The 27,829-nt window shown below is 43.7% G+C and overlaps 1 protein-coding gene across 3 annotated transcripts in view; it reads right to left on the minus strand.

The window, feature by feature from the left end:
* dhx29 (DEAH (Asp-Glu-Ala-His) box polypeptide 29) overlaps nt 1–27,829 on the minus strand; it is a 131,055-nt gene that overhangs the window by 48,421 nt on the left and 54,805 nt on the right. For all 3 annotated transcript variants that reach the window (XM_038790906.1, XM_038790907.1, XM_038790908.1), the window contains 6 exons: nt 23,353–23,476; nt 13,707–14,288; nt 11,262–11,405; nt 10,696–10,872; nt 6,278–6,418; nt 177–321 (listed from right to left, as the gene is read on the minus strand). In XM_038790906.1, the coding sequence (XP_038646834.1) occupies nt 177–321; nt 6,278–6,418; nt 10,696–10,872; nt 11,262–11,405; nt 13,707–14,288; nt 23,353–23,476 (1,313 nt within the window). The remainder of the gene's footprint in view (nt 1–176; nt 322–6,277; nt 6,419–10,695; nt 10,873–11,261; nt 11,406–13,706; nt 14,289–23,352; nt 23,477–27,829) is intronic.

The following is a 27,829-nucleotide window of genomic DNA, read 5'->3' on the forward strand; positions in this document are numbered from 1 at the left end:
AATTTTCAATGAACTAAAATGTTGAGATATTTTTTTAAATGGAGACTATTGGAAACCAAATAAAGACTAAAGTGTTAAAAAACACACTTCATTAGCAAGCATTTGTACAGAGAAACAAGTTCATTGTGCTGGTGCAAGCATTATTAGATCATCCCGGAATTTTCTTTTTCACCTACCAAAGAGGTTAATGAGCTCCAAGGTGAGATCGATGTTTATTTTAGTTGGATGCATGTACTGAACAGCATGACAAGTACGGCTACTGTATTTTTCTGGGTCAAGTATCAAGTTATGCCCGGGCCTTGTCCCTTTAACAAAATATTCCTGAAATAGATATGAACAGTGACAAATTAAAGAGCATATATGGCTTTTGAAAAAGAGAGAAAACAAAAGATATTTCAAGTCATACGATTCAACATTGAAATTTTACCATGTCCAAAACCACTATCGTCAACACAAAGTTATTGTTATGCCCTGTCAAGGCATGACCTACCCATTACTTATAAAACTTATGGGCAGCACGGCAGCACACGTGGCTAGCACTGTGGCTTCACAGTGCCAGGGTCCCAGGTTTGATTCCCCACTGTGTCACTGTCTGTGCGGAGTCTGCACGGTCTCCCCTTGCCTATGTGGGTTTCCTCCAGGTGCCTTGGTTTCCTCCCACAGTCCAAAGACGTGCAGGTTAGGTGGATTGGCCAAGATAAACTGCCCTTAGTGTCCAAAAAGGTTGGAGAGGTTATTGGGTTACGGGGATAGGTTGGAACTGAGGGTTTAAGTGGGTCGGTGCAGACTCGATGGGCTGAATGGTCTCCTTCGGCACTGTACGTTCTATGTTCAAAGGGTTCAAAAGGCATCTCGACAAATAGGATGGGTATAGAGGGACACGGCACTAGGAAGTACTGAGGGTTTTGGCCATGGGTGGTATCATGACTGGTACAGGTTTGGAGGACCGCAGGGCCTGTTCCTGTGCTGTATTGTTCAATGTTCTTTAAAAATCAACATAAAAGTGTTACAAAGATGGCAGCTGAGAGTCACCTGACTTGGTGCGGATTTAAACAACCACATTGTCTCACAAGGACAAACGGGCACATTCCAGGATTGTCATTACTCATCTCCTTAAACCATCTTAAAGTTGCTTCCCAACTTGAATGGGTCATTCAGAAACTAAGACGGTGATCGTCTCTAACCCCAGGGTAAATAGAACAGTACATAGAACAGTACAGCACAGAACAGGCCCTTCGGCCCTCGATGTTGTGCCGAGCAATGATCACCCTACTCAAGCCTAACGTATCCACCCTATACCAGTAACCCAGCCGGGAATTGAACCTGGGACCCTGGAGCTGTGAAGCATTTATGCTAACCACCATGCTACCCCAAATGTCTGCAAATAAAACCCCAGGTTGTGGTTAATCCACTGAAGCATAACACCATGTTTAGGGAAAAGGGTCTGTGAGAAACCTCATGGTAAGGCAGACATGTCGGTCTCCCTTTTAATCTCATGCTGTCTCTATAAGTCACACAACTGCAGAAACAGCAGCAGAGGCAGCAACATTGTAAAGTCTCCAAGTCTGTTCCTCACCAGACCTGCATTGAGCATTTTCCAACAGCCAATCACATACATTACAATTATTTTGTTTACACCTGATACAAGTGCACTATTCTCTTTAACTTTATTTTCCTCAAGTGTGCACCTGTGAGAGCAGGTGAGGGAGTGATGTAGGGTTGGACTTTCAAAGTGAACATGAGAATAAATAATGATCAGTATTTAAACCCACAAAAAGCTTGGTGGTTATTCAAATTCACCGCACACTCAGAAGTTAAAAACATGACCTCCGGCGGCGACCATGGAGTGAAAGGTCACACATTTAGCAGCTTCCGCTCTTAGTGGTTTTTTAACGGCTTTTGAGCTGCATTTCTGTGGGAATTTTGCAACACAAATGGATAAAAGCGAGCGGCGAAGGCGGCGACCCCTATTTTATGGAGCTGCGTCTGCTTGCAATGCCAGTTGATGGATCTCGGTGTCTATTCGGAACCCTGGATATGCATTATCCCTTCATAGTTCCCAAATAATAGAGATTCAGGCTGTGCTTTTTGGCAAAGTTTCATTGAACTTTATTTGTCAGCTTTCATGTCTACTGGTAGACTTTGGTTACAGTACAAACTTAGGTCATTTAATCTTTAGAAGCATCAATGGGGGGACTGGTAGAAATTGACTTTCTAGTCAGATATAAGAGGATTAAATGAGAACTCATTCAGTGTAACTATAGCTGGGGACACATTAAGGGTCAATCCAGATCATACACTTCAGTTTTCGTTCATTAAAACTAGACTTTAACATTTGCAAACAGCTAGAGAATCCAAGACCAGTGACGTCAACTAGCCAAAAGGCTTCATTGTATTATAAAAATGCAGCTGCTTTCCCAAGCCTGGACAGTCCCGTTTCCATAGTAATACACAGTCTATGGTCATAATGCCCTGAAGGAGATGCAGGTGTCAATAAATCGGAAAAATGGCAAGCGATAGCAAGAGAAATTGACACCAACTCATTTAAATACATATCTCTCTCAAAATTGACAGACAGACACTTCGGACGAATTGAGTGAATTATAAGTGAGGTAAAACCAATCAGAGGTGAAAAGAAGGCAAGACTTTAAGATAATAATCTCCTTAAAAATCACTTGTCGGGATGGAAAAATCCATTCCGGAATCAATCTATCACTTTCTGAAATCTATGTCTTTGCTGCTTGCTTTTGCTAAATCCCCATCTTTCTTTTGTTTAAATCAATCTGTAATTTTGTACTGTGTATCATGATTTGTATTTTAAACTCAACCACTGTATTCGCTAAAGACAATCCATGTGACCTAAGTTTGTATTGTAACCAACGTGTACCAGTAGATACTAAAGCTGACAAATAAAGTTCACTGGAATCTCTGTTTGGGGGGTGGTTAGGAAAACAGGAGGCATGGCAATGTTAGATAAAGACGGAAACTTAGATATGGGTAATTAGGATAGGGCGGGACTAGTAAGGGATGTTGTTCACTGTTTTTTTTAAGTGTTTTGCATCTGTCAGCCCGCGCGGTTGTTTAAGAAATGTTAATGTGTTAAACTATAAAAATTACAAATGCATCAATAAAATATTTTCTAAAAAAAAAGTTAAAAACACACATTGATTTTGGGCATTAAAGGGAACAGAGGTTTCAGTTAGCTTACTCCTGTCTGTAACAGCACACATGAAGATTCCTGTTTTGCCATATCAAAACTACACAGTCATCTTAACATAACAAACCAATGGCTTCCCAGATCAGGAGACTCACCTTGCCCAAGTTCATTCTATTTGTCGACTGGATTCAATCGAATTTTGCAGGTCTGTCACTAAACAATACAAGTGTCCAAAGCTTCCCGTTACTTATTCAGTTCAAGCCATGCTGCCCAGAAGAATACCATAACTAAATCAGATTATTTTACACGAGCAACACACTAAACCTGGCTGATTAACAACTCCATGGATCACAAAGTGCAGTATAAGATCTAACTTGACAGACTTTGGTTTCATCTTCTATCACCAGGCATATCACCTTATGTGAACTCAATCCGAAAAGGCACCCTAATTACTTTCCTCCTCCCTCAAAAACAAGACAATCAACAGTTGGCCATTAGTCAAGTAGAATATGAACATATTTTCCCATAGAAGATCCCATATGGCAAAACTCGATCTTAAGGGGGGTGAATGTGGAAAAGATGTTTCCTGTTGTGGGAGAATATGGTACTAGAGGTCACTTTTTAAAAATAAGGGGTTTCCCATTTAAAACTCAGACGAGGAGAATTTCTTTCTCTCAAGATGGTCACAAGTCATTGGAACTCTCTTCCTCAAAAGGTAGTAGAAGCAGAGTCATTGAATATTTTTAAGGTAGAGCCAGATTGATTCTTGATAAGCAGGGGATAGAAAGTAACCGGCGAGGTAAAGTAAATCAGATCAACCATGATCTTATTGAATGGCGGAGCAGGTTCAAGGAGCTGAGTGGCCGACTCCTGCTCCTATTTCACAAGTTTGTACAAATGTCCTGATCAGCATTCATTCTAACAGTAAATCTATGTTAATTTAGGTGAAATTGTAATATTGTCTGAACAGTGACCGTCAATAAGACCGAGGAAACCAAGAAAACTTGCTGATTGCAATAATGTGAAGGAGCTTGCCTGGTTGAACTGAAACAGCCAATTCAAACAACTGGCAGAAATTCAGTTGAACCCTTATATATTTGTAAAAACTTTTAACAGACAGTAAAAGTTTTTACAAATATATAAAACAAAAAAGAGTGGCTAAGGTAAATATTGGTCCTTTAGAGGATGAGAAGGGAGTTTTAATAATGGGAGATGAGGAAATGGCTGAGGAACTGAACAGGTTTTTTGTGTCGGTCTTCACAGTGGAAGACACAAATAACATGCCAGCAACTGATATAAATGAGGCTATGACAGGTGAGGACCTTGAGAGGATTGTTATCACTAAGGAGGTAGTGATGGGCAAGCTAATGGGGCTAAAGGTAGACAAGTCTCCTGGCCCTGATGGAACGCATCCCAGAGTGCTAAAAGAGATGGCTAGGGAAATTGCCGATGCACTAATGATGATTTACCAAAATTCACTAGACTCTGGGGTGGACCCGGTGGATTGGAAATTAGCAAACGTGACACCACTGTTTAAAAAAGGAGGTAGGCAGAGAGCAGGAAATTATAGGCCAGTGAGCTTAACTTCGGCAGTAGGGAAGATGCTGGAATCTATCATCAAGGAAGAAATAGCGAGGAATCTGGATAGAAATTGTCCCATTGGGCAGACGCAGCATGGGTTCATAAAGGGCAGGTCGTGCCTAACTAATTTAGTGGAATTTTTTGAGGACATTACCAGTGCAGTAGATAACGGGGAGCCAATGGATGTGGTATATCTGGATTTCCAGAAAGCCTTTGACAAGGTGCCACACAAAAGGTTGCTGCATAAGATAAAGATGTATGGCATTAAGGGTAAAGTAGTAGCATGGATAGAGGATTGGTTAATTAATAGAAAGCAAAGAATGGGGATTAATGGGTGTTTCTCTGGTTGGCGATCAGTAGCTAGTGGTGTCCCTCAGGGATCCGTGTTGGGCCCACAATTGTTCACAATTTACATAGATGATTTGGAGTTGGGGACCAAGGGCAATGTGTCCAAGTTTGCAGATGACACTAAGATGAGCGGTAAAGCGAAAAGTGCAGAGGATACTGGAAGTCTGCAGAGGGATTTGGATAGGTTAAGTGAATGGGCTAGGGTCTGGCAGATGGAATATAACGTTGACAAATGTGAGGTTATCCATTTTGGTAGGAATAACAGCAAACAGGATTATTTAAACGATACAATATTAAAGCATGCCGCTGTGCAGAGAGACCTGGGTGTGCTAGTGCATGAGTCACAGAAAGTTGGTTTACAGGTGCAACAGGTGATTAAGAAGGCAAATGGAATTTTGTCCTTCATTGCTAGAGGGATGGAGTTTAAGACTAGGGAGGTTATGTTGCAATTGTATACGGTGTTAGTGAGGCCACACCTGGAGTATTGTGTTCAGTTTTGGTCTCCTTACTTGAGAAAGGAAATTCTGGCACTGGAGGGTGTGCAGAGGAGATTCACTAGGTTAATCCCAGAGCTGAAGGGGTTGGATTATGAGGAGAGGTTGAGTAGACTGGGACTGTACTCGTTGGAATTTAGAAGGATGAGGGGGGATCTTATAGAAACATTTAAAATTATGAAGAGAATAGATAGTATAGATGCGGGTAGGTTGTTTCCACTGGCGGGTGAAAGCAGAATTAGGGGACATAGCCTCAAAATAAGGGGAAGTAGATTTAGGACTGAGTTTAGGAGGAACTTCTTCACTCAAAGGGTTGTGAATCTATGGAATTCCTTGCCCAGTGAAGCAGTTGAGGCTCCTTCATTAAATGTTTTTAAGGTAAAGATAGATAGTTTTTTGAAGAATAAAGGGATTAAGGGTTATGGTGTTCGGGCCGGAAAGTGGAGCTGAGTCCACAAAAGATCAGCCATGATCTCACTGAATGGCGGAGCAGGCTCGAGGGGCCAGATGGCCTACTCCTGCTCCTAGTTCTTATGTTCTTATTTGTGCTATCCAGCTGTGTGACTCAATTTCATCAATGGTTGTATCACTGATTTGAAACAGCCAAAAAACAAAAGACATTCTGTTCTCCAACAACTATAAATACATGATACAGAGTACTGCTTCAACTAACAGTCAATACTGTGTTCTTAACAACCTGATGCTGAAAGGTCCTTCCTCCTTTGCCAGTGACAGTCAGATTGATTTCTTCTTCCTCGTCCAAACCTTGTTGGTAATATTCAGAATCCTTATCCAAAATGTAGCCCGTCTCTTCTACCACATCTTCCAAATGAAAAACCTGTATATGATTGGAGGAGAAAATTTAAAAGACAGGCAGTTGATCTACATCATGAAACTAAATGTAACTAGTATCTATACTTGTTCAGAAAATATCAGGGAAGTCCACAAAATAACAGCAAAAACAATCCATCCATAAAAATAATGAATAATTGATTTGTCAGGTTACACAAGTGCATGACACAAATATACATAAATGAAAATCCTTAAATAGAAAAAGAATAAAATAGGATTACAGTATGACTGATTTATAAATACTGCAGAAATTTTTGTGGTTAAGTTTAAAATTGACCTGACATGAAGATCAGAGTAAAGAACGTTAAACTTGCTATATTGTTGAAAAAATATGAAAGATAAAACAGAGATAACATTGGGCAATAAACTCTTTGATAATTCAATCACACCCTAGTTATCATCAAATTTGCACAGCAACAGGAGACGCTTAGAAATTAATTTAGATGCAATTCAATTAAAATAATTTATAATTTAAATAATAGTTTAAACAAACAATTTTATTTCAGCGTAGCCATTGAACTCGAAAAATGTTCTGCATGTGTCATGAAGGTCTAGCAAGTTAAATGGCTAGCAAAACCACAGTAACAGTTGTTGCACCTGGTGTCCGAAAACCAAATGGCTATTATCAGCTGGAAGTGGACATGAATTGCTGACTGTTGCGGTTATTTCCCTTTTATAGTCGTGTCTAGTAATGTTTTTCATAGCATTTCCATTCAGATGATTCCAACGGTGTTGATTAAAGTTCAGTTAATTTCATATTTTTTGCAATGTCCTGAAAGGTTTCTGCCCCATATATGTAACATTCATCGTACATTTTGAGGTATATTTATGGGAATCTTGTTTTTTTAAATGAAAACATCCATGCCAGCATTAAACTAGCAACTCAGCTTCCAATGACGAGGATGTGTTCTCCAACGAAGGACAAGAAAATTGGCACTTATAGCCAACATTAGCCCACAGAAACCGGGCTAAAACATTCCCTCACCCTCAACAATACAAGGCTCAACAGAAATGCCAGGAAGTAGCAGCGATACCAGAAACGGTGGCAAAGATCAGGAGCCGGGAGCAAGTGGGTCAGCGGACCCAAGAGGCAGGGGTCCCCGACCGCTCATGAGAGAGGGAGAGCAGCGACTGACCTGTAAAACAAGCCCTACACCACCTGCCAGAGGATGGATGAAAGACATTCCTCATGAGGGAACTGAAAGAGATGAAGGAGATGAAGGCTGAAATCAAGGAAACGAGGGCATGGACCCTACCGACTACGTGACCCAGATGCTGGGGAGTCAGGTGGGGAGAGAGACAGCGTCCCCAGTCCACCGAAGATCGACAGGGCCCATTGGTCGCTCCGGCCAAAACCCAAGGCGGCGGAACAGCCAAGAGTGATCATCACCAAGTTACACCAGTACCAGGATCGGGGAAAAGTCCTTTGCTTGGCAAGGCAAACAAAGGCCTGCAGCTGGGAGGGACACAGGATCCGAGTAAATTGGGACATTGGGGTAGACCTGGCAAAGCGGCAGGCAGAATTTAACAGGGTGACAGGCAGCGCGGGGGCGTAGTAGTAAGCACTGGGACTACGGCACTGAGGACCCAGGTTTGAATCCCAGCCCTGGGTCACTGTCTGTCTGGAGTTTGCACATTCTCCCAGTGTCTGCGTGGGTTTCACTCCCGCAACCCAAAGATGTGCAGGGTAGATGAATTGGCCAGGCTAAATTGTCCCTTAATTGGAAAAAAAGTAATTGGGTACTCTAAATTTTATTAAAAAAAAGAGAAAACATGGTGAAGTACAAGAACAATATCAAGTTCGGGATGCTGTACCAAGCAGGCTCGGGGTAACATCTCAAAGCAGGGAAGATTATCTTACTGCCCCTGCAGATGAGTGCTTGTCCAAAAGAATGGACTAGACAAGCAACAAGGGAGGCAGTGATGAGTCAGACACAGAGGGGACAAAGAAAACTAAAGGACAATATTCACAGGACGATAGTTCGCAGAAAGGAGGGGGCGAACGCAGGAAAGGGGGAGGAGGACACAGAGGGAAAACCGACATAGCGGCATAGGTGGGGTCAGACCAACCCCGGCGGGGGGGTGGGGGCACCACACTAGCAGGAAAGCTAGGGTCTGAGGTAGACCCATGGGGGTACATGCACCTGGCAGTGATCAGAGGAGAAATTATCACTTACAAGGCAAGCAGGAACATGGAAGAGTGAGCAGCTCAGCAACAACTAATCGACCATATTGTGGAGGGAGACAGAAGGTACTCCAAGGCCCCAACCGTAGGGCTTTTGGCAGAGAGGAAAAAGCTACAAACGAACTTTAACCTGCTTTCTATGAAGACGGAGACAAAGTCAGCCGCCTGCTCATTCAGCTTCTGAGAAAGCAGGCACCCACAAGGGAGATTGCGCAGGTGAAAGATAGCAAAGGCAGCCGAATCAAAAAAGGTCAACAAAGGGTTCGAGGCCTTCTACCGAGAGCTGTACACCTCCAAACCATCTGATGGGGCCTCAGGGATGAAACAGTTCTTCGATGGACTGGACATGCCAGTCGTGGGGTATGATAGGAGGAAGAGCTGGAAGCAGCACTGGAGCTGGGAGAGGTCATGGAGAGCATGAGGTCCATACAGGCAGGGAAGATACCGCGACCAGATGGGTTCCCATACTTCTCCAAAATATTTGCAGCAGCACTGGCTTCACACTTGCAGGAGGTGTTCGCCAACTCGTTAGCAAGGTCCACCTGGAGGACAAATGTGAATGGTGCCAGGGATGCCCGGCCAACCACACCCACATGTTCTGGGCATGCCTTTGAATCACTGTCCAAAGTGGTGGGCTTGAGGATGGACCCAAGCCCGAATGTGGCAGTCTTCAGGGTAGCATACCAGCCAGAACTATTTATGGGGAAGGGGGAGGCGACACCTTTGCCCTTGATTCCCCAATCGCCCGCCAAAGAATCCTGCTCAGCTGGCGATCAGCAGCACCACTCACAGCTGCAGGCTGGCTGGCCAACATGCCGGAATTTCTCCATCTGGAGAAAATGAAATTCACCATCCGAAGGTCAGAGGAGGGTTTCCACAAAACATGGAGGTCATTTACCAACTTATTCCAGGACCTGTTTGAAGCCAATAGAGCGTGGTGTGGTGGTTGGGGGGGGGGGGGCCACAGGGGCCAACAATTCCTCCCCCCCCCCCCACCACCAAAGGCAATGAGGTGTAAACTGGCAATGCATATTCTCTTGGGAAAGGTAGCACAAACTTTCCACGTGCAATAGGGTTTGGCTGTCCATCATTTTACTCGCCGACACAAATGTTACACGGCAATTTACTTGTGCATAAATTGGCAACAATAGGTATAATTTTCAGCAATTTTACACAATCAAGATTTTAAAAAAAAATTTATGATATCCAATTCAATTTTTCCAATTAAGGGACAATTTAGCATGGCCAATCCACCTAGCCTGCACATGTTTGGGTTGTGGGGGCGAAACCCACGCAAACACGGGGAGAACGTGCAAACTCCACACGGACGACTACTAGAAAGGGCATTTCCCCATGGATGAGACACAGGAATAGGCTGGAGCAAAGCACTGAACAGGGACAACTCCACCTCCACACCCAGAGCCTGGATCGAACCTGGGACCTCGGCGCCGTGAGGCAGCACAGCTAACCCACTGCGCCACCGTGCTGCCACACATAATCAATAATAATGCAGCAAATTGAATAGCTCTGTATCTTCTCAGAGATTGCACACGTTCACAAATGTTTCACCCCTATGAGATTAATGTTACATGGTACATGCTGATGTTTGAATTTGCAAGCATTTAAGAGATGAAGTGGATGTTTATAAAATACAAGATAATAAAAGCCACTTGAAAGATGAAGCATAATAATTCCCAGCTAATGACCTCAGATGGGTTCTTGAAATTTTCATCGCTGGAAGAACGTGTTGCAGTGTCCTTTTTTCAGATGTTTATCTGATATGCAATTCTAAGGAAAGCTTGATCTTACATTTCATGTTGCAGTTCCAAAGGGAATTCTACCAACACGGAGGGCTTTTAGAAAAAATATTATTGAATGTTTAACTACATTACATTAAGTAGGCTGTTACAATTCAATTGTCGTGAAAAAAATATTTTTCCTGTCTTCTGCTATTAAGCTGAAGAAGAATTTTAAAAAGCTCTTGCTCATTGGTTTTAATAAAGTTGAAATCTAATCTTCTTTAACAACGCTGTTTACTCACAAAAGTAAAACATTATGTTCTCATTCTTCATCCTCACCTCTACTGGGTAAATTCTCCCAGGGATATTGATAACAGGACAGTGTCCAAAGTACTGAGCAAACTTATCACTGTCCACAGTTGCACTCATCAAAATTAGGTTGAGATTGGAATGCTTTTGCATTAATTCCTTCAAGATGATTAACAGAAAGTCTGACTGCACACTTCTCTCATGAACCTGTGACATAAAGGAACAATCAAGAAAAATGCTTTAAAAACAGGTTGAAGCAATCAATTTTCACCCAAGAATTATAGTTGAAGCACACATGGCAAAGTTTTGCAACTGGTAAACAGGGACTTCTTCTAAATTGTTATTAATCTCCCCCAGCTAAGGGATCAAAGATGCACCCCAATTTGAAAAGTTAGCTCACTGGCCATGATGCAAGTGCACATCCCCAACATTTCCAGTGGATAAAAGTAGTATGTAGTGTAGGACTGTACCAAGTTCTATCCCTCAGCTGTAATTGTTGGAATTCAGGATTTGTATCTAACCCACACTGAAACTGCTCTGATCATACAGCATTGTACATTCTTATTCAGGAACAAAGTACAGCCAAGTCTACTCACCTCATCCACAATGACATGAGTCACACTACTAAGATACGCATCTTGCTGCATTTTCCGCAGAAGAACACCAGTAGTACAGTATAAAAGCCTGGATGTTTCTCCAACTTTTGTTTCCATTCTGATTTGATAACCACAAAGAGAGTTCTGCAAATGGAGATGTTCACCCAAATGACAAAAGTATGCTTCTCAGTAAGAAAACGTGTTCAGAACATGAACGACTCATAGCACACATTTAGCCCAAAAACGATAAACTGTTGTGTAAGCTAATACCAAGTCTGGCTCCTCTCAAGACATCAACAGTTTATTTATCATGGATCCTCCTCAATTAATACCCCTCTGTGGGAAATAATCAACCTGGCTGAAGCTTTCAGGATAAAATTCTGTAATCTGTCATCCTGTCTTTCAAAAACAGGAACTAAACTCCAGGGTATTACATAAGTGTATCAGCATTCCGAAACAAAATATTTAACACAATCAGGCTGTACTTTTTACTCTGAGAAAGCTCCAAATGGTAATTTTCTTTTACGTTACAAGCATGTGTTCAAAGGATCTCGACACGAGCAGTGATCTTCCAGGAAAGCAGATTTTGTGCTTTCATCAGGTGAAGTCTGAAAAAATAACTATTTACTCAGACAACTGGATGATTTTCTGACATTACACCAACACAAAGCAGCAAGGGTCTTTTTTAGAAAAATAACCTTATTATAAATATAGAATAGAAAACTGGATTAGTATTGCAACATATGACAAGGATGAAATCATCGTACAAAATTCTGACTGTGACAAATTGAAAATGTAATAGGTTAAAAGTTGTGATTTAATTGATCAAACTTTGTGATTTAATTGGTACCAGTCAATTCAAAGCAGCCCATGTGAATCCTCTTTTTGATATTTCAACTGTATCCTCTGGAACTGCAATTCCCAGCTCTGTGTCATCTATGAATTTAAAAACAAGGAGACTAGAAATCCAAGTCTCCTTTGCGGACAACTACCAAAAATCCAGCCTCTTCTGGTTTGTTCATGGGCCCACATTTCTCCTTTCCTTCCAGTCAGTTACAAATCCACATCCATGTTTTAACTTGGAAACCCACCTGCCCCAAATTTAAGAAATGGAGCCAAACATGCAGCAATTTATGGAAGCATGTTTGGAACTCCAGGTACATACATATGGATTACAACCTCACTGAGATATCAAGCTCTTTAAAAGAAAGCAGCGATGACCAAAAATGTATTGTTCTGGAATCTGGCATGTCAAATTTTCGTTCCTTGCTCTTCTACTCTTTTATTTCAGATTTCTGACTTGATTCACAATTTCCTTTCGAGCCCAGGAAACTACTTATGAATTGTTAAATCCTGTTGAATGCTTCACTATTAGCCCATAATTCATTTGAAAAAGCCATAATGGGAAGCAAAAGTGTGTAAGCCAATTGAAGATCAGCTGAAAATTTCATGCCAACACCAGCTGAAAAGTGTCTTTAAAAAAGTCTGTTGGATTGACAAGTATACTTCATTCTTCAGTTTATTTACTTAGAAATTAGTATAGTGTAGAAAGGAGACAGTGGAGGATTTGAATTATCTGCATGTGCTTTGTGTAATAAAACTGAAATTGTTATTTTGTCTGGATTTGTATGATTTTTAATATATTTGGACTTGACCAATTCTACATTATTATTGCCAGACTTGCTGAGATTTTCCAACATTTTCTCTTACATTTTTAAAATAAATTTAGAGTAGCTATTCATTTTTTCCAATTAAAGGGCAATTTGCATGGCGAATCCACTTACCCTGCACATCTTTGGGTTGTGGGGGCGAAACCCACACAAACAGAGGAAGAATGTGCAAACTCCACACGGACTGTGACACAGAGCCGGGATCAAACCTGGGACCTCGCCACCATGAGACAGCAGTGCTAACCACTATGCCACCGTGCTGCCCTCAATTCTATATTATATCCCCATAATCAACTTATATTTCTCTCTTGGCATACTCCTTTTGCATTTGCTCTCTGAAGAACCAAGCCTTACCCTGTGAATTTAAATCTCATTCAAACCTTAATCCCTGGTGAATTGGGTGATCCCAACTGGGCACCCACCCAAAACTTTTTTACACCGCTTTGAACTTTCCTTCTTGTTCCTTCTGAACTCCAAATACACTCCCTGACAAATTCCGAGAGTGAAATCAAAACCCACGGCAGTTCCGTTACAACTTACATTTGCCAACATCAATTGTGAAACTCCTGACGTACCTCAGCCTTTTATTCCTCCCATCATCTTTGGCTCAAGCACTTACACACTACTTTAATGTGTCTCATCATCTTTGCATGGACCTTTACTTTGGTTTCTCAGTTAAAATGAAAAAGTAAATACTGTACAGAACTCTCAAAAGTAGGGGTTAGGAATTTTTTTCAAATGACCCAATGCGCTTCAGAAATAAGTTATAGCTTACTTTTCCTCCAGGACCTTCTTCACAACCAAGTTCCTCACAAACTCTTGTTGCCAGGCTTACTGCTGAAATCCTTCTCGGTTGGGTACAAATAATATTGCATTTTGTAGCCTCACTCAATAGTAAATCTTGCAAAAGAAATTGAGGTATTTGAGTGCTCTTCCCACTGCCTGTTTCACCTGCTACAACCACGACTCGATGCCTTCTCAGAGTTTCAAGTATTTGCATTCTGTGTTGAAAGACTGGTAACAGTTGCCTATCTTTTAAAAGTTTCTGAAACTTGTTGGAACTCTGCAAGTTTTTCAAAATAATCTTTGCTGAATCCAAATTATCTGCCCTGTCGTTATCAATGGATAGGCTGAAGTCATCCTCAGTTAACAAATTCTCCCAGGAGTCTTCGGGATCTTCTGGTGTTGGTGAAACACATGTGGATGGTTTCTGTTTTACTGTGTTTAACAGTCTAGCAATGAATTGTTCCCGTGGTTTATTCCTTTCCATCTGCCTTGTAACCTTCTTCTGCTTTTCAGTTTCACTCCATTCAATCCACACTTCCCTATATGTAGGTGGGAGCAACTGATGTATTGCCTGGAATTTGAGAGAAAAAAGGTAAAATCTCATGTACAGAAGTTTTAAGTAGTCATTCTGTGTAGTTAAGAATATAGTAATCCGATCAAACACCCAAGGCAAGATTTTTAAAACTTGTAGCTTCTAAGCAGGTTTGCTATTTTGCTATTTCCATAACCACACACAATATGATGACACAATAGAACAAAAAAGAACAAAGAACAATTACAGCACAGGAACAGGCCCTTCGGCCCTCCAAGCCTGTGCCGATCCAGATCCTCTATCTAAAACTGTCGCCTATTTTTTAAGGATCTGTATCTCTCTGCTCCCTGCCCATTCATGTATCTGTCTAGATACATCTTAAAAGACGCTATCGTGCCCGCCTCTACCACCTCCGCCCACAATGCGTTCCAGGCACCCACCACCCTCTGCGTAAAGAACTTTCCACGCATATCTCCCGTAAACTTTTCCCCTCTCACCTTGAACTCGTGACCCCTAGTAATTGAGTCCCCCAGTCTGGGAAAAAGCTTCTTGCTATCCATCCTGTCTATACCTCTCATGATTTTGTAGACCTCAATGAGGTCCCCCCTCAACCTCCACCTTTCTAATGAAAATAATCCTAATCGACTCAACCTCTCTTCATAGCTGGTGCCCTCCATACCAGGCAACATCCTGGTGAACCTCCTTCACCTTCTCCAAAGCATCCACATCCTTTTGACAATGTGGCAACCAGAACTGTACGCAGTATTCCAAATGTGGCCGAACCAAAGTCTTATACAACTGCAACATGACCTGCCAACTCTTGTACTCAATACCCCGTCCGATGAAGGAAAGCATGCCGTATGCCTTCTTAACCACTCTATCGACCTGCGCAGCCACCTTCAGGGTACAATGGACCTGAACACCCATTTCTCTCTGTACATCAATTTTCCCCAGGGCTTTTTCACTTACCGTATAGTTCGCTCTTGATTTGGATCTTCCAAAATGCATCACCTTGCATTTGCCTAGATTGAACTCCATCTGCCATTTCTCCGCCCAACTCTCCAATTTATCGATATTCTGCTGTATTCTCTGGCAGTCTCCTTCACTATCTGCTACTTCACCAATCTTAGTATCATCTGCAAACTTGCTAATCAGACCACCTATACCTGCCTCCAGATCATTTATGTATATCACAAACAACAGTGGTCCCAGTACGGATACCAGCAGTGGAACACCACTGGTCACAGTTCTCCATTTTGAGACACTCCCTTCCACCACTACTCTCTGTCTCCTGTTGCCCAGCCAGTTCTTTATCCATCTAGCTAGTACACCCTGGACCCCATGAGACTTCACTTTCTCCATCAGCCTACCATGGGGAACCTTACCAAATGCCTTACTGAAGTCCATGTATATGACATCTACAGCCCTTCCCTCATCAATCAGCTCTGTCACTTCCTCAAAGAATTCTATTAAGTTGGTAAGACATGACTTTCCCTGCACAAAACCATGTTGCTTAACACCGATAAGCCCATTTTCTTCCAAATGGGAACAGATCCTATCCCTCAGTATCTTCGCCAGCAACTTCCCTACCACTGACGTCAGGCTCACCGGTCTATAATTACCTGACTTAACCCTGCTACCCTTCTTAAACAAGGGGACAACATTAGCAATTCTCCAGTCCTCTGGTACCTCACCCGTGTTCAAGGATGCTGCAAAGATATCTATTAAGGCCCCAGTATTTCCTCTCTCACTTCCCTCAGTAAGCTGGGATAGATCCCATCCGGACCTAGGAACTTGTCCACCTTAGCCTTTTAGAATACCCAACACATCCTCCCTCCTTACGCCGACTTGACCTAGAGTAATCAAACATCTATCCCTAACCTCAACATCCGTCATGTTCCTCTCCTCGGTGAATACCGGTGCAAAGTACTCGTTACGAATCTCACCAATTTTCTCTGACTCCACGCATAACTTTCCTCCTTGGTCCTCGAGTGGGCCAACCCTTTCTCTCGTTACCTTCTTGCTCCTTATATATGAATAAAAGGCTTTGGGATTTTCGGTAACCCTGTTTGCTAAAGATATTTCATAACCCCTTTTAGCCCTCTTGATTCCTCGTTTCAGATTGGTCCTCCATTCCCGATATTCTTCCAAAGCTTTGTCTGTCTTCAGTCGCCTAGACCTTATGTATGCTTCCTTTTTCCTCTTAGCTAGTCTCACAATTTCACCTGTCATCCATGGTTTCCTAATCTTGCCATTTCTATCTCTCATTTTCACAGGGACATGTCTGTCCTGCACTCTAATCAACCTCTCTTTAAAAGCCTCCCACATATCAAATGTGGATTTATCTTCAAACAGCTGCTCCCAATCCACATTCCCCAGCTCCTGCCGAATTTTGGTATAGTTGGCCTTCCCTCAATTTAGCACTCTTCCTTTAGGACCACTCTCGTCTTTGTCCATGAGTATTCTAAAACTTACGGAATTGTGATCACTATTCGCAAAGTAATCCCCGACTGAAACTTTAACCACCTGGCCAGGCTCATTCCCCAACACCAGGTCCAGTATGGCCCCTTCCCGAGTTGGACTCTTTACGTACTGCTCCAGAAAACCCTCCTGGATGCTTCTTACAAGTTCTGCTCCATCTATACCTCTGACACTATGTGCATCCCAGTCAATGTTGGGAAAATTTAAATCTCCTATCACCACCACCCTGCTGCTCCTACAGGGCAGCACGGTAGCATTGTGGATAGCACAATGGCTTCACAGCTCCAGGGTCCCAGGTTCGATTCCCGGCTTGGGTCACTGTCTGTGCTGAGTCTGCACATCCTCCCCGTGTGTGCGTGGGCTTCCTCCGGGTGCTCCGGTTTCCTCCCACAGTCCAAAGATGTGCAGGTTAGGTGGATTGGCCATGATAAATTGCCCTTAGTGTCCAAAATTGCCCTTAGTGTTGGGTGGGGTTACTGGGTTATTGGGATAGGGTGGAGGTGTTGAATTTGGGTAGGGTGCACTTTCCAAGAGAAGATGCAGACTCGATGGGCCGAATGGCCTCCTTCTGCACTGTAAATTCTATGATCTACAGTTTTCCATAATCTGTTTACATATTTGTACCTCTATCTCACGCTCGTTGTTGGGAGGTCTGTCGATCGCATAACACAGATAACTCAGATAGCAGTCATACCTATTTCTGTATTTGTTTTGGGATTACAACTGGCTACAGAGTTGTTAATACCGGGGAAAAGGTTCACAGAATATTTGAACATTCTATAGAGGTGAAGACAGATACTTCCACAAACTCACAGGGAAAGTAACCTCATACTGATGGTGCTTTTCCATGATGCTAGTTTCAGAATACCATCAACAGCCCAAGAGAAATTACCTACTTGCTCTTGTAAGGTTCCTTCCTGTTATTCCCTTATTTCTCCTTCCTTTTATTGTGCCGTTACCATTTGACCCGTTGATGATTAATGGACATGTATCATTAAGTCAAGCAGCAGAGGAATGAGGAATTTAGATGGTACAGGAGAGAACAATCAATTAATCTCTGCTAGTTTGAACAGGAGACCTCAGACCTGTCAGCACCAGAGAGAGAGAGAGAGATGGGGTGGGGCTCAGTTTGATTGATTGGCTGGTCGCCAAAGAATTGGCCCAAAAGACCGTACTCTGCACAGTAACAGGTAGTGACTGGATTCCACCCTAGTGAAATTATTTTCAAGAATTCCAAGGAGTTCAGTTTGACTCCTGAAAGCACAGCAAAAGGACTCTCTCTTTCTCCTCCATGTTCTCTCCAGAAAGGCCGAGTGCTGCATTTCTGGAGCTGCAGAGAACCTGTATGAATGAATCTACAGGAAAACCATTACAGGCTACAAACAAAGACAAGAACTTTCTCTCCCACTCTCCCAAAAGGCAGCAGCGCTGTGTTTCGGACACTACAGAGGTCAGACTGAATCTAGAGTAAAGCCTTGAACTGAAAGCAAAGTTTGAAGAGGTGCTGGAAACAACGATCAGAAACAAAGACTCTTTTCCTTTTACTTCTGAATTTTACCTCTTTCCTCCCACTGTGTTTGCGCGCGTGTGTGTGTGTATATGTGTGTGAGTATGCACATATATATATATATATATATATATATATATATAAAAGAGAGAGAGAGTGAGTGTGTATGTGTGTGTGGGGAGGCCGGGGGGGTGTTAAAGTGGGGAATTATGAATTAGATAATAGTTGACCAGTAGAATTTGCTGCACATTTCATTTTTGTTCATGTTGCAAGTAAATAGTAATAGTGTTTTCATTTACAAACCTGGTAACTGTAATTACTGGATCAGGCACCTTAGGGTACCTTGGCTCTGGGCTGGAGAGGAAGTTGAGTGCGAATGGGAGAAACCTATTGTCATGGTCCATATAAGTACCAAGGACATAGGTAATACGAAGAAAGAGGTTCTGCATAGAGAGTCTGAGGAGTCTCCAAGGTTATAATCTCAGTTTATAGGGCGGCACGGTGATGCAGTGGTTAGCACGGTGATGCAGTGGTTAGCACGGTGATGCAGTGGTTAGCACTGCTGCCTCACTGTGCCGAGGACCCAGGTTTGATTCCGGTCCCAGGTCATTGTCCATGTGGAATTTGCACATTGTCCCGTGTCTGTGTGGGTCTCACCCCCACAACCCAATGATGTGCAGGGTAGGTGGTTTGGCCACCCTAAACTGCCCCTTAATTGGAATTTATTTTTTTAAACCTATCTGACACTGGCTTGCATGTATTCTCAAATCCAAGCAGTAGATGGTCTCCTTCAAGAAAGTCTCTCAATGCTCCCTCCAGAAATACACTGCAATTTTCATGGCACTACACAGCACTGCGGCATAGTGGTTCGTGCCAGGAACAGGTTTAATTCTGGCCTTGGGTGACTTGTGTGTGGAGTTTGCATGTTCTCCCAGTGTCTGCATGGGTTCCTCCTGGTGCTCCTGTTTCCTCCCACAGTCCAAAGTGCAGGTTAGGTGAATTGGCCATCATTGGCAAGGGCCTAAGCGGAACGTTCTTTTGGAGAGTCGGTGCAGACTCAATGGGTTGAATGGCCTACTTCTGCACTGCATGGATCCTGTGGATTTAATGCAATAAATCGTATTTTTTGGGGGGGGGGGGGGATGCATTATTTAACAGAATAATTTTTTTTGTCTCCTCACTCAAACATATGAGACAAGGCCAGCAAGCTAAAGCTACCTTTCTCAAAAAGGAAATCAAATAGACCGTTACAAATTTCCACTGATCTATCTTTTATTTTAATTTTCCCAATTAAGGGTCAACCCACTTACACTGCACATCTTTCGGTACACATCTTTCGGTAGGGGGGTCCTTGAAGCAGTCTCCATGCCACCCATTCCACTGATTTTTCTGACATTTCATTAACACAACCACTTGCAAGCAATTAAGGAAGCTCAAAAACCATGGTAAAACCAATAGGTTTGCTAAAGCATCCCAAAGTCAGTTCAATGCTGCCAAGATGAATGTGAGCAAACATCAAATGAAATGAAGTGAAATGAAAATCGCTTATTATCACAAGTAGGCTTCAAATGAAGTTACTGTGAAATGCCCCTAGTCGCCACATTCCTACTAGCTGACAAGGCCTTCAAAGAAAAGATATTGCAGGCCACAGCAGAGTACACGGAGAACAACCAAAACGGTGAGGTCTCAGCCTCCACGTTCTGGGAAGCGCTAAAGGCCGTAGTAAGCGGGGAAATTATCGCTTTCAAAGCGCGAAGAGATAGGGAGGAAAGGACAGCTGGGGAGCAGCAGGTCTACTCCATACGGGAGCTAGACTATAAATACTCCGAGGCCCCGACCGTAGAGCTCCTGGTGGAGAGGAATGAGCTACAAAGGAACATTGATCTGTTCTCCATCAGGAAAGCAGTGCACCAACTCCGCCAGGCACGTGGGACCCTATACGAACATGGAGAAAAAGCCAGCCGTCTGTTGGCACACCAGCTGAGAAAGCAGGCAGCCACCAGAGAAATTGCACAAATCAGGGATACCAGAGGCACATTAAAAACAGAACCAGAAAAGATCAACAAAACCTTCAAGGCCTTCTACCAAGAGCTGTACACCTCAGAGCCCCCAATGGGGGAGTCCGGGATGAAACGGTTCCTTGATGGACTGGACATACCAGTCGTGGGGGAGGCAGAAAATGGGGCCTGGAAGCACCACTAGCACTGGGAGAAATCATGGACAGCATTAGCTCCATGCAGGTGGGGAAGGCGCCGGGGCCAGACGGGTTCCTGGCGGAATTCTACAAACAATTTGCGAAAGCACTGGCCCCGCATCTGCGGGAGATGTTCACAGACTCGCTAGCTGGGGGCACACTGCCACCTGCACTAGCACAGGGCTCAATCTCGCTGATACCCTAGAAAGATAAAGACCCAACAGAATGTGCGTCATACAGACCCATCTCACTGCTGAACACAGATGCCAAAATACTGACCAAAATCCCAGCCAAAAGGCGAGAAGACTGCGTACCAGAGGTGGTCGCAGAGGACCAGACAGGTTTTGTCAAAGGTAGATAGCTAGCCTCGAATATCAGGCGCCTGCTGAAAGTGATAATGACCCCATCCGGGGAGAAACTACCAGAGGTGATTGTCTCCCGAGACGCAGAAAATGCCATCGACAGGGGCGAAGGTACTGGAGCGGTTCGGGCTTGGAACAGGGTTCACCTCCTGGGTAAAACTCCGATACAACGGTCCCATGGCGAGCGTACGGAGTGACAACACCAACTCCCGATACTTACAGGGGCACCAGACAAGGATGCCCACTGTCCCTGCTGCTGTTCGCTCTAGCGTTCGAGCCATTAGCAATTGCTCTCAGAGCAGCAAAAAGCTGGAGGGGGATCCGAATGGGCGGCAGACAGCACAGAGTCTCACTCTATGCAGATGACCTGCTCCTCTATATTTCGGACCCACAAAGCAGCATGGACGGAATCATCGTGCTTCTCGGGCTACAAACTCAACATGAGCAATAGCAAGCTCTTCCACGTACACCCACAGAGGGGGGGGGGGCAGCACTAATGGGACTGCCGTTTAAACAAGCCCAACACAAATTCTGCTACCTGGGGATCCAGATAGCCCATGACTGTAAAGGGATCCCCCAAATGGAACCTCACCAGTCTGACAGAGGAAGTAAAAAAGGACCTGCAAAGATGGAAAACACTCTCTCTCTCCCTCGCGAGGAGTCCAGACGATCAAAATGAATGTATTGCCCAGGTACCTCGCCATGGTGGCACTCCCATCCCCACCCAAAAAACACTCCTGCAGCCCGGTGGTGATAGCCACCCTCCAGTCCTGGAGCCAACTACAGCAGCAATTTGGCCTGACCAAAATGTCAGACAAAGCTCCCACCTGCAACAACCATAGGTTCACACCAGCGCTGACGCCACCTTTAAAAAGTGGGGACAGGACAGAGGGACACTGACCGGCAGGGACCTATATACAGACGGCCAGGGACCTATAAACAGACGGCAGGATTGCAACACTGGACGAACTGACAGAGAAATTGCAGCTGGCCAGGGGGAACAAGCTACGGTACCTGCAACTCAAAAATTTCCTCCGAAAGGAGACAAGGACGTACCCACACTACCACGATAGACATTACTGGAAGAGTTACTGGTCGCAAGCATCCTAGATAAAGGGAACTGTTGCGACATGTATATCCGACTTGTAGAAAGGGCCGACACCATACTGGACCCAACAAGAAAGAAATGGGAGGAAGACCTGGGGATTGAAATAGGATGGGGACTCTGGAGTGAAACACGGCATAGGGTCAACTCCACATCCACAAGGCTCAGCCTGGCGCAACTAAAAGTGGTACATAGAGCCCACGAAACAAGAACTCGTATGAGTAGGTTCTTCCCAGAGGTGGAGGATAGATGTGAACTATGCCAAGGAGGCCCGGCCAGTCATGCCCACATGTTCTGGTCTTGCCCCAGACATGCGGGGTACTGGACAGCCTTCTTCGAGGCAATGTCCAAAATGGTGGGGATGAGGATGGAGCCATGCCCCAAAAGTGGCGGTCTTCGTGGTATCAGACCAGCCAAATCTATTCCTGGGAAGGAGGGCGGACGCCCTTGCCTTTGCCTCCCTGATCACATATCGTAAAATCCTGTTCAGCTGGCGGTCAACAGCACCACCCAAAGCTACAGACTGGTTGTCCGACCTCTCAGAATCTCTCCAATTGGAGAAAATCAAATTCACCATCTGAGGGTCAGACGACGGCTTCTACAGAACGTGGGAGCCATTCACCCAATTGTTCCAGGACCTGTTGGTGGCCAACGAACAAGCAGAAGAATAGCAGGTAGCCAAGAATATGGGGAAAGTAGCCAGGGCGTGAGGGAGGGATGGGTGGGGGGGGTGTGAACGCGAGACGACAACAGCAGCGAAATCCGTCCGGGAGAAGCAAGTGACAACACCAACACCAGATCCATTCGCGTATTACCCTCTGTAATTGTTTCTCCGGCACCCAAATGTATATGTACCTCCCCAGTTTCTCCACCCCCCCCACAAACAGATACCTGCGTATGTGTTAAAAATATTGCCAATTGTACAGAGTTGCTATTGTTGAGCTAGTGCATAATACCCTACCAGTTATTTTATTTTATTGGATTTTTTGTGCGCGCTCTTCTCTTATATATATATATATATAATTCTGTGTATATAATGGTAAATATACTTTGTTCAAAAACTCAATAAAAAACATTTATAGAAAAAAATGTTTGGTTCGACTGGATAATTTGTATTCGACTGAACCATTCAGGGTTGACATGCAGCACTGCAGATTAGGGAAGTTCTAACTTTGCTGAATGTCCACACACAAAACATTGTATTCTAACTAGTCGGTGCATAGCCATCAGGAAGGGGGACCCTGTCTCTGATTGTTTTTCTCCTATTCCCTTGTCCAGGGGTTCTCAAGCTCTCAATGCTCCCCGTGGAAATGTCAGTAAGTTGGCACAAGTTGAAGTACTGAAGACGTGCAGCACTCAAGAAACCTTACACATTGTTTTCGGCATCGAAAAAAGTATGCTTCTGAATGTGGTAACTAGCAAATGTATAATAGATGTTACATGTTTCACCTTACCTGTCCTTGTACTAAATGCCATAAGGCCAATGTAGATGCAAGGTGTTGAGCTTGCATGGAATCTTCTGTTAGAATTGTGGGGCATACTTCCAGTATTCCATCCTTCTGCCTGTTTATTCTTACACTGAATAAAATAAAGACAATATTTAATGGCAGGTTTATGCCAATGCATAATGGGGGTGGGGAACACCTGCACTTTGACTATTAGCTCAGCACTTACACCAATTCGAAAGTCTTTCCGTACACTATTTTTGGGAAATGGTGTCACATAAATTAGCTATCTGATTTACCAATCTTGATTACCCCGTATAGCTCCCCATCTCAACATTATTAAATAATGCTTAATCACCATATGTAAAGCCAAGGAAATTATCTTACGAAATATTGCAGCTTTCCCCATTACACAAACAGTAATAAACAGTTAATTGCAATGATCAAAGCAATCAAATTAAAAAGCATAAAACATCAACATCTGATGATATAATGCTCATTTATTTGGACGGTCATGATGCCTTAGATACCATACTGAAGAAGGGAGGGGACAAAAAATGTGAAAGAGCCAAGAGTCAGGTACAGCTATTACACCCAGTCTGTACTATATATAAGGTGCACTGCTCAACTCACCAAGACCCTTTCCAAATCACAATCTCTGCCACCTTTAAGAAGGGCTACAGCACATTCCAATATCATTATGATGTCCACACCAAGTCATTCACCATCCTGAATTTGGATTGTATCACCACCGTTCCTTCACTGTTACAGATCCAAATGCCTGGAATACCCTACCTAACACCTCTGTGGATGTACCTACATCAGATTGACGTCTGCCGTTCAAGATGGCGGCTCACCATCACTTCAGTAGCGATTAGGAATGAGCCAAGCAATGTTAGCCTTGTCAGAGTTGCCTATACCCCATGAAGAACAAATAAAAATATCGAGACAGGGGCAGCACGGTGGCGCAGTGGTTATAATTGCTGCCTCATGGCGCTGAGGTCCCAGGTTCGATCCCGGCTCTGGGTCACTGTCCATTTGGAGTTTGCACATTCTCCCCGTGTTTGCATGCCCCCACAACCCAAAGATGTGCAGTCTAGGTGGATTGGCCATGCTAAATTGCCCCTTAATTGGGAAAAAATGAATTGGGTACTCTAAATTTATATTTTAAAAAAAGAGAGACAGGTAAAGGGGATGGGAGGAAATAAAACAACTGGGAGCAGGAACAACAGGAAAGATCTGTTAAACGCAATGTTAAATGAAAGGATATCCCAAAACCCAGAACGGTAATTGGAACAGCGGTTCTTAGTGCTCTCCATTTTCAATTTGGTGCACTATGAAAAAAGATGTGCAAACCAGGGAGGAATGGTCCAGTCATTTTATGAAAAATTACCAATGAATATTTATTGATTTTTAAAAAAAAAAAAAAATTTTTATTCAAATTTTTGCATAATATCAACAACAAAGATTTAATTTACAAAGAACAGAAAGAACATCCCCCCCCCCCACCACCGCATACACAGCGGAAGAGATAAACTAACACCCATCACTCCCCCACAACATCTGTCCGTCCCTTCAATAGACAGGACAGAAACCCCCCCCCCCCCGTATACACAAAAAAGGAAATGAATTAATGCCCGACATTGGCACAAAACTATGCCCTTTAGTACAAAATAACAAAACACCCCCCCCCCCCCCCCCCCCCCTCCTTGCCAGCAAGGCTCATAGCCCATAAAATAAAAAGTATGATGCTCACAATATGATTGCCTCCACATAGGGGAGATCAAATGCAGTTTGGGTCATCAGTATTCAGAACATTGCTATTCAGTCTGTAAGCGTGACTACTAGGTCCTGGTTATATGCACTTTTATTTCTGTCCCAATTCCTGTCCTACTTCTTTAGCGGCTTGACACTGAATTCAAGAATTTCAAATTGGCTGTGTTTGCAGTCAACACTGCACAGCTATAGCACAGCCGCCATCCTTATAGGGTGCATGGATGGCCATCATTAGCCCTGGAATTGGCAGTAATTCAGTGCCAGCAGCCACAGGTTAACACTTGCAACAATATCCTCCACTCACAGCTCACGACAAACCCCTCCGACAGGGCTGGAAAATGCAACTGGCAAATATGACACACATACTGTTTGCCAAATCCTCGCCCTTAACCCTCAATTAAAATGGCTCATCACCTTCATGTCACTTCAGAAATTTATTAAAAGCCACAACTCGGGAAGACAGAGTCTCAGAATAAGGACAGGCCATTTAAGGCTGGGATGGGCAGGAGTTTCTTCACGCAGAGGATGATAAATCATTGGAATTTTCTGGCCCTGACTGAAAATGGATAGATTTTTACATCAAGGGAGACCAGGATAGTGCAGGAAAATGGTACAGGATCAGCCATGATCTCACTGAATGGCAGAATCAGCTCAACGGGCTGCATGGTGTACTTCAGCTCCTATTCCTTATGTGCTTAGTATATACCATTACCATCCCCTTTTTCTTGGTATCATTTCCACTTCTGCCATTTAATCTCTCCTGCCTTTCATCCACAAATACATTCCTTTGTGTTTTATCATTGGATGTGGGTGCTTTGCGGCATCACTTTCCTGATATCCCATGTAGATTGATAGAGTGGTAATTGGCCAGTTTGGATTTGTCCATTGGCAACATAGATGGGCAATCTTCCACACTATGGGAGGCATCGTGGTAGTGGTTTGCACTGCTGGCTCACAGCGCCAGGGACACAACTTCAATTCCAGCCTTGGGCTACTGTGTGTTAATCTTCAGTGACTTATTGACAAGAACACCAAGGTCCCTTTGTAACTCTGTACTTTTTAGTCTCTTACCATTTAAGGAATAGTACGACCCAAATGGATACGCTCACATTTTTCCACATTATATTCCATCGGCCAAGTTTTCCCCACTAACCCCAGAGCCCTTGATGTCATTGGTATCCAGAAATCAATCTATCAATGACTTCGTGAACGTGTTCAGTGATTGAGCTTCCACGGATCTTTACAGTAGAGAATTCCAAACATTCACCACCCTCTGAGTGAAGAGATTTCTCCTCCCTTGGTTCTAGACTCGCCAGCCAGGAAAATTTTTATTTCCACATCTACCCCGTTTCATAAGAATGTTGCAAGTACCCAGATTCCTCAATTTCTCCTCAAACACAACTGCACCATCTCCAGGATCAATATGGTGATTCACTGTTGCTCTCCCTCTATGGCCAAGTGCATCTTTCCTTAGAGACGACAAAAACTGCACTTTACACTCCAGGTGCAGTCTCAAAAATACTCTGACACTATTGCAGCAAGATATGTTTATCTCTTGTACTCAAATAGAATCAATACACTTCAGAAGGGGGGAATTTGGTCCATCATGTTTGCACAGACCCTTCAAAAGAGCACACCACCCATGTCCACCGTATCCCCGTAACCTAACCCATGCATCTCTCGACAGTATGGGGCAATTAATCAGGGCCAATCCACTTAACCCACACATCTTTGGACTGTAGGAGGAATCCGGAGGAAACCCACACAGACACGGGGAGAAGGTATAAACTCCACATAGACAGTGATCCATGGCCGGAATTGAACCCGGGTCCCTTGCGCTCTGAGGCAGCAGTGCTAACAACTGTGCCACCGTGCCACTCATAAGACCATAAGACATAGGAGCAGAATTAGGCCACTTGGCCCATCGAGTCTGCTCCGCCATTCAATCATGGCTGATATTTTTCTCATCCCCATTCTCCTGCCTTCTCCCCATAACCCCAGATCCCTTATTAATCAAGAGCCTATTTACCTCTGCCTTAAACACACTCAGTGAATTGGCCTCCATAGCCTTCTGCGGCAAAGAGCTCCACAGATTCACCACCCTCCAGTTGAAAAAATTCCTCCTCATCTCTGTTTTAAAGGATCGTCCCTTTAATCTGAGATGGTGTCCTCGGTTCTGATTTTTTTGACAAGTGGAAACATCCTCTCCACGTCCACTCTATCCAGGCCTCCCAGTATCTTGTACATTTCAAAAGGATCCCCTCTCATCCTTCTAAACTCCAACATGTGCAGACCCAGAGTCCTCAAACGTTCCTCATACAACAAGTTCTTCATTCCAGGGATCATTCTTGTGAACCTCCTCTGGACCCTTTCCAAGGCCAGCACATCCTTGCTGAGATATGGGGGCCAAAACTGCTCACTGTACTCCAAATGGGGTCTGACCAGAGCCTTATACAGCCTCAGAAGTACATCCCTGGTCTTGTATTCTAGCCCTCTTGACATGAATCCTAACATTGCATTTGCCTTCTTAACTGCCGACTGAAGCTGCACATTAACCTTAAGAGAATTGTGAACAAGGACTCCCAAGTCCCTTTGTGCTTCTGCTTTCAGAAGCATTTCCCCATTTAGAAAATAGTCTGTGCCTAGATTCCTCCTTCCAAAGTGCATAACCTCACACTTTTCCACATTGTTTTTCATTTGCCACTTCATT

The sequence above is a fragment of the Scyliorhinus canicula genome, chromosome 3 (genome assembly GCF_902713615.1).
Source record: "Scyliorhinus canicula chromosome 3, sScyCan1.1, whole genome shotgun sequence".
NCBI classification, from domain to species: Eukaryota; Metazoa; Chordata; class Chondrichthyes; order Carcharhiniformes; family Scyliorhinidae; genus Scyliorhinus; species Scyliorhinus canicula.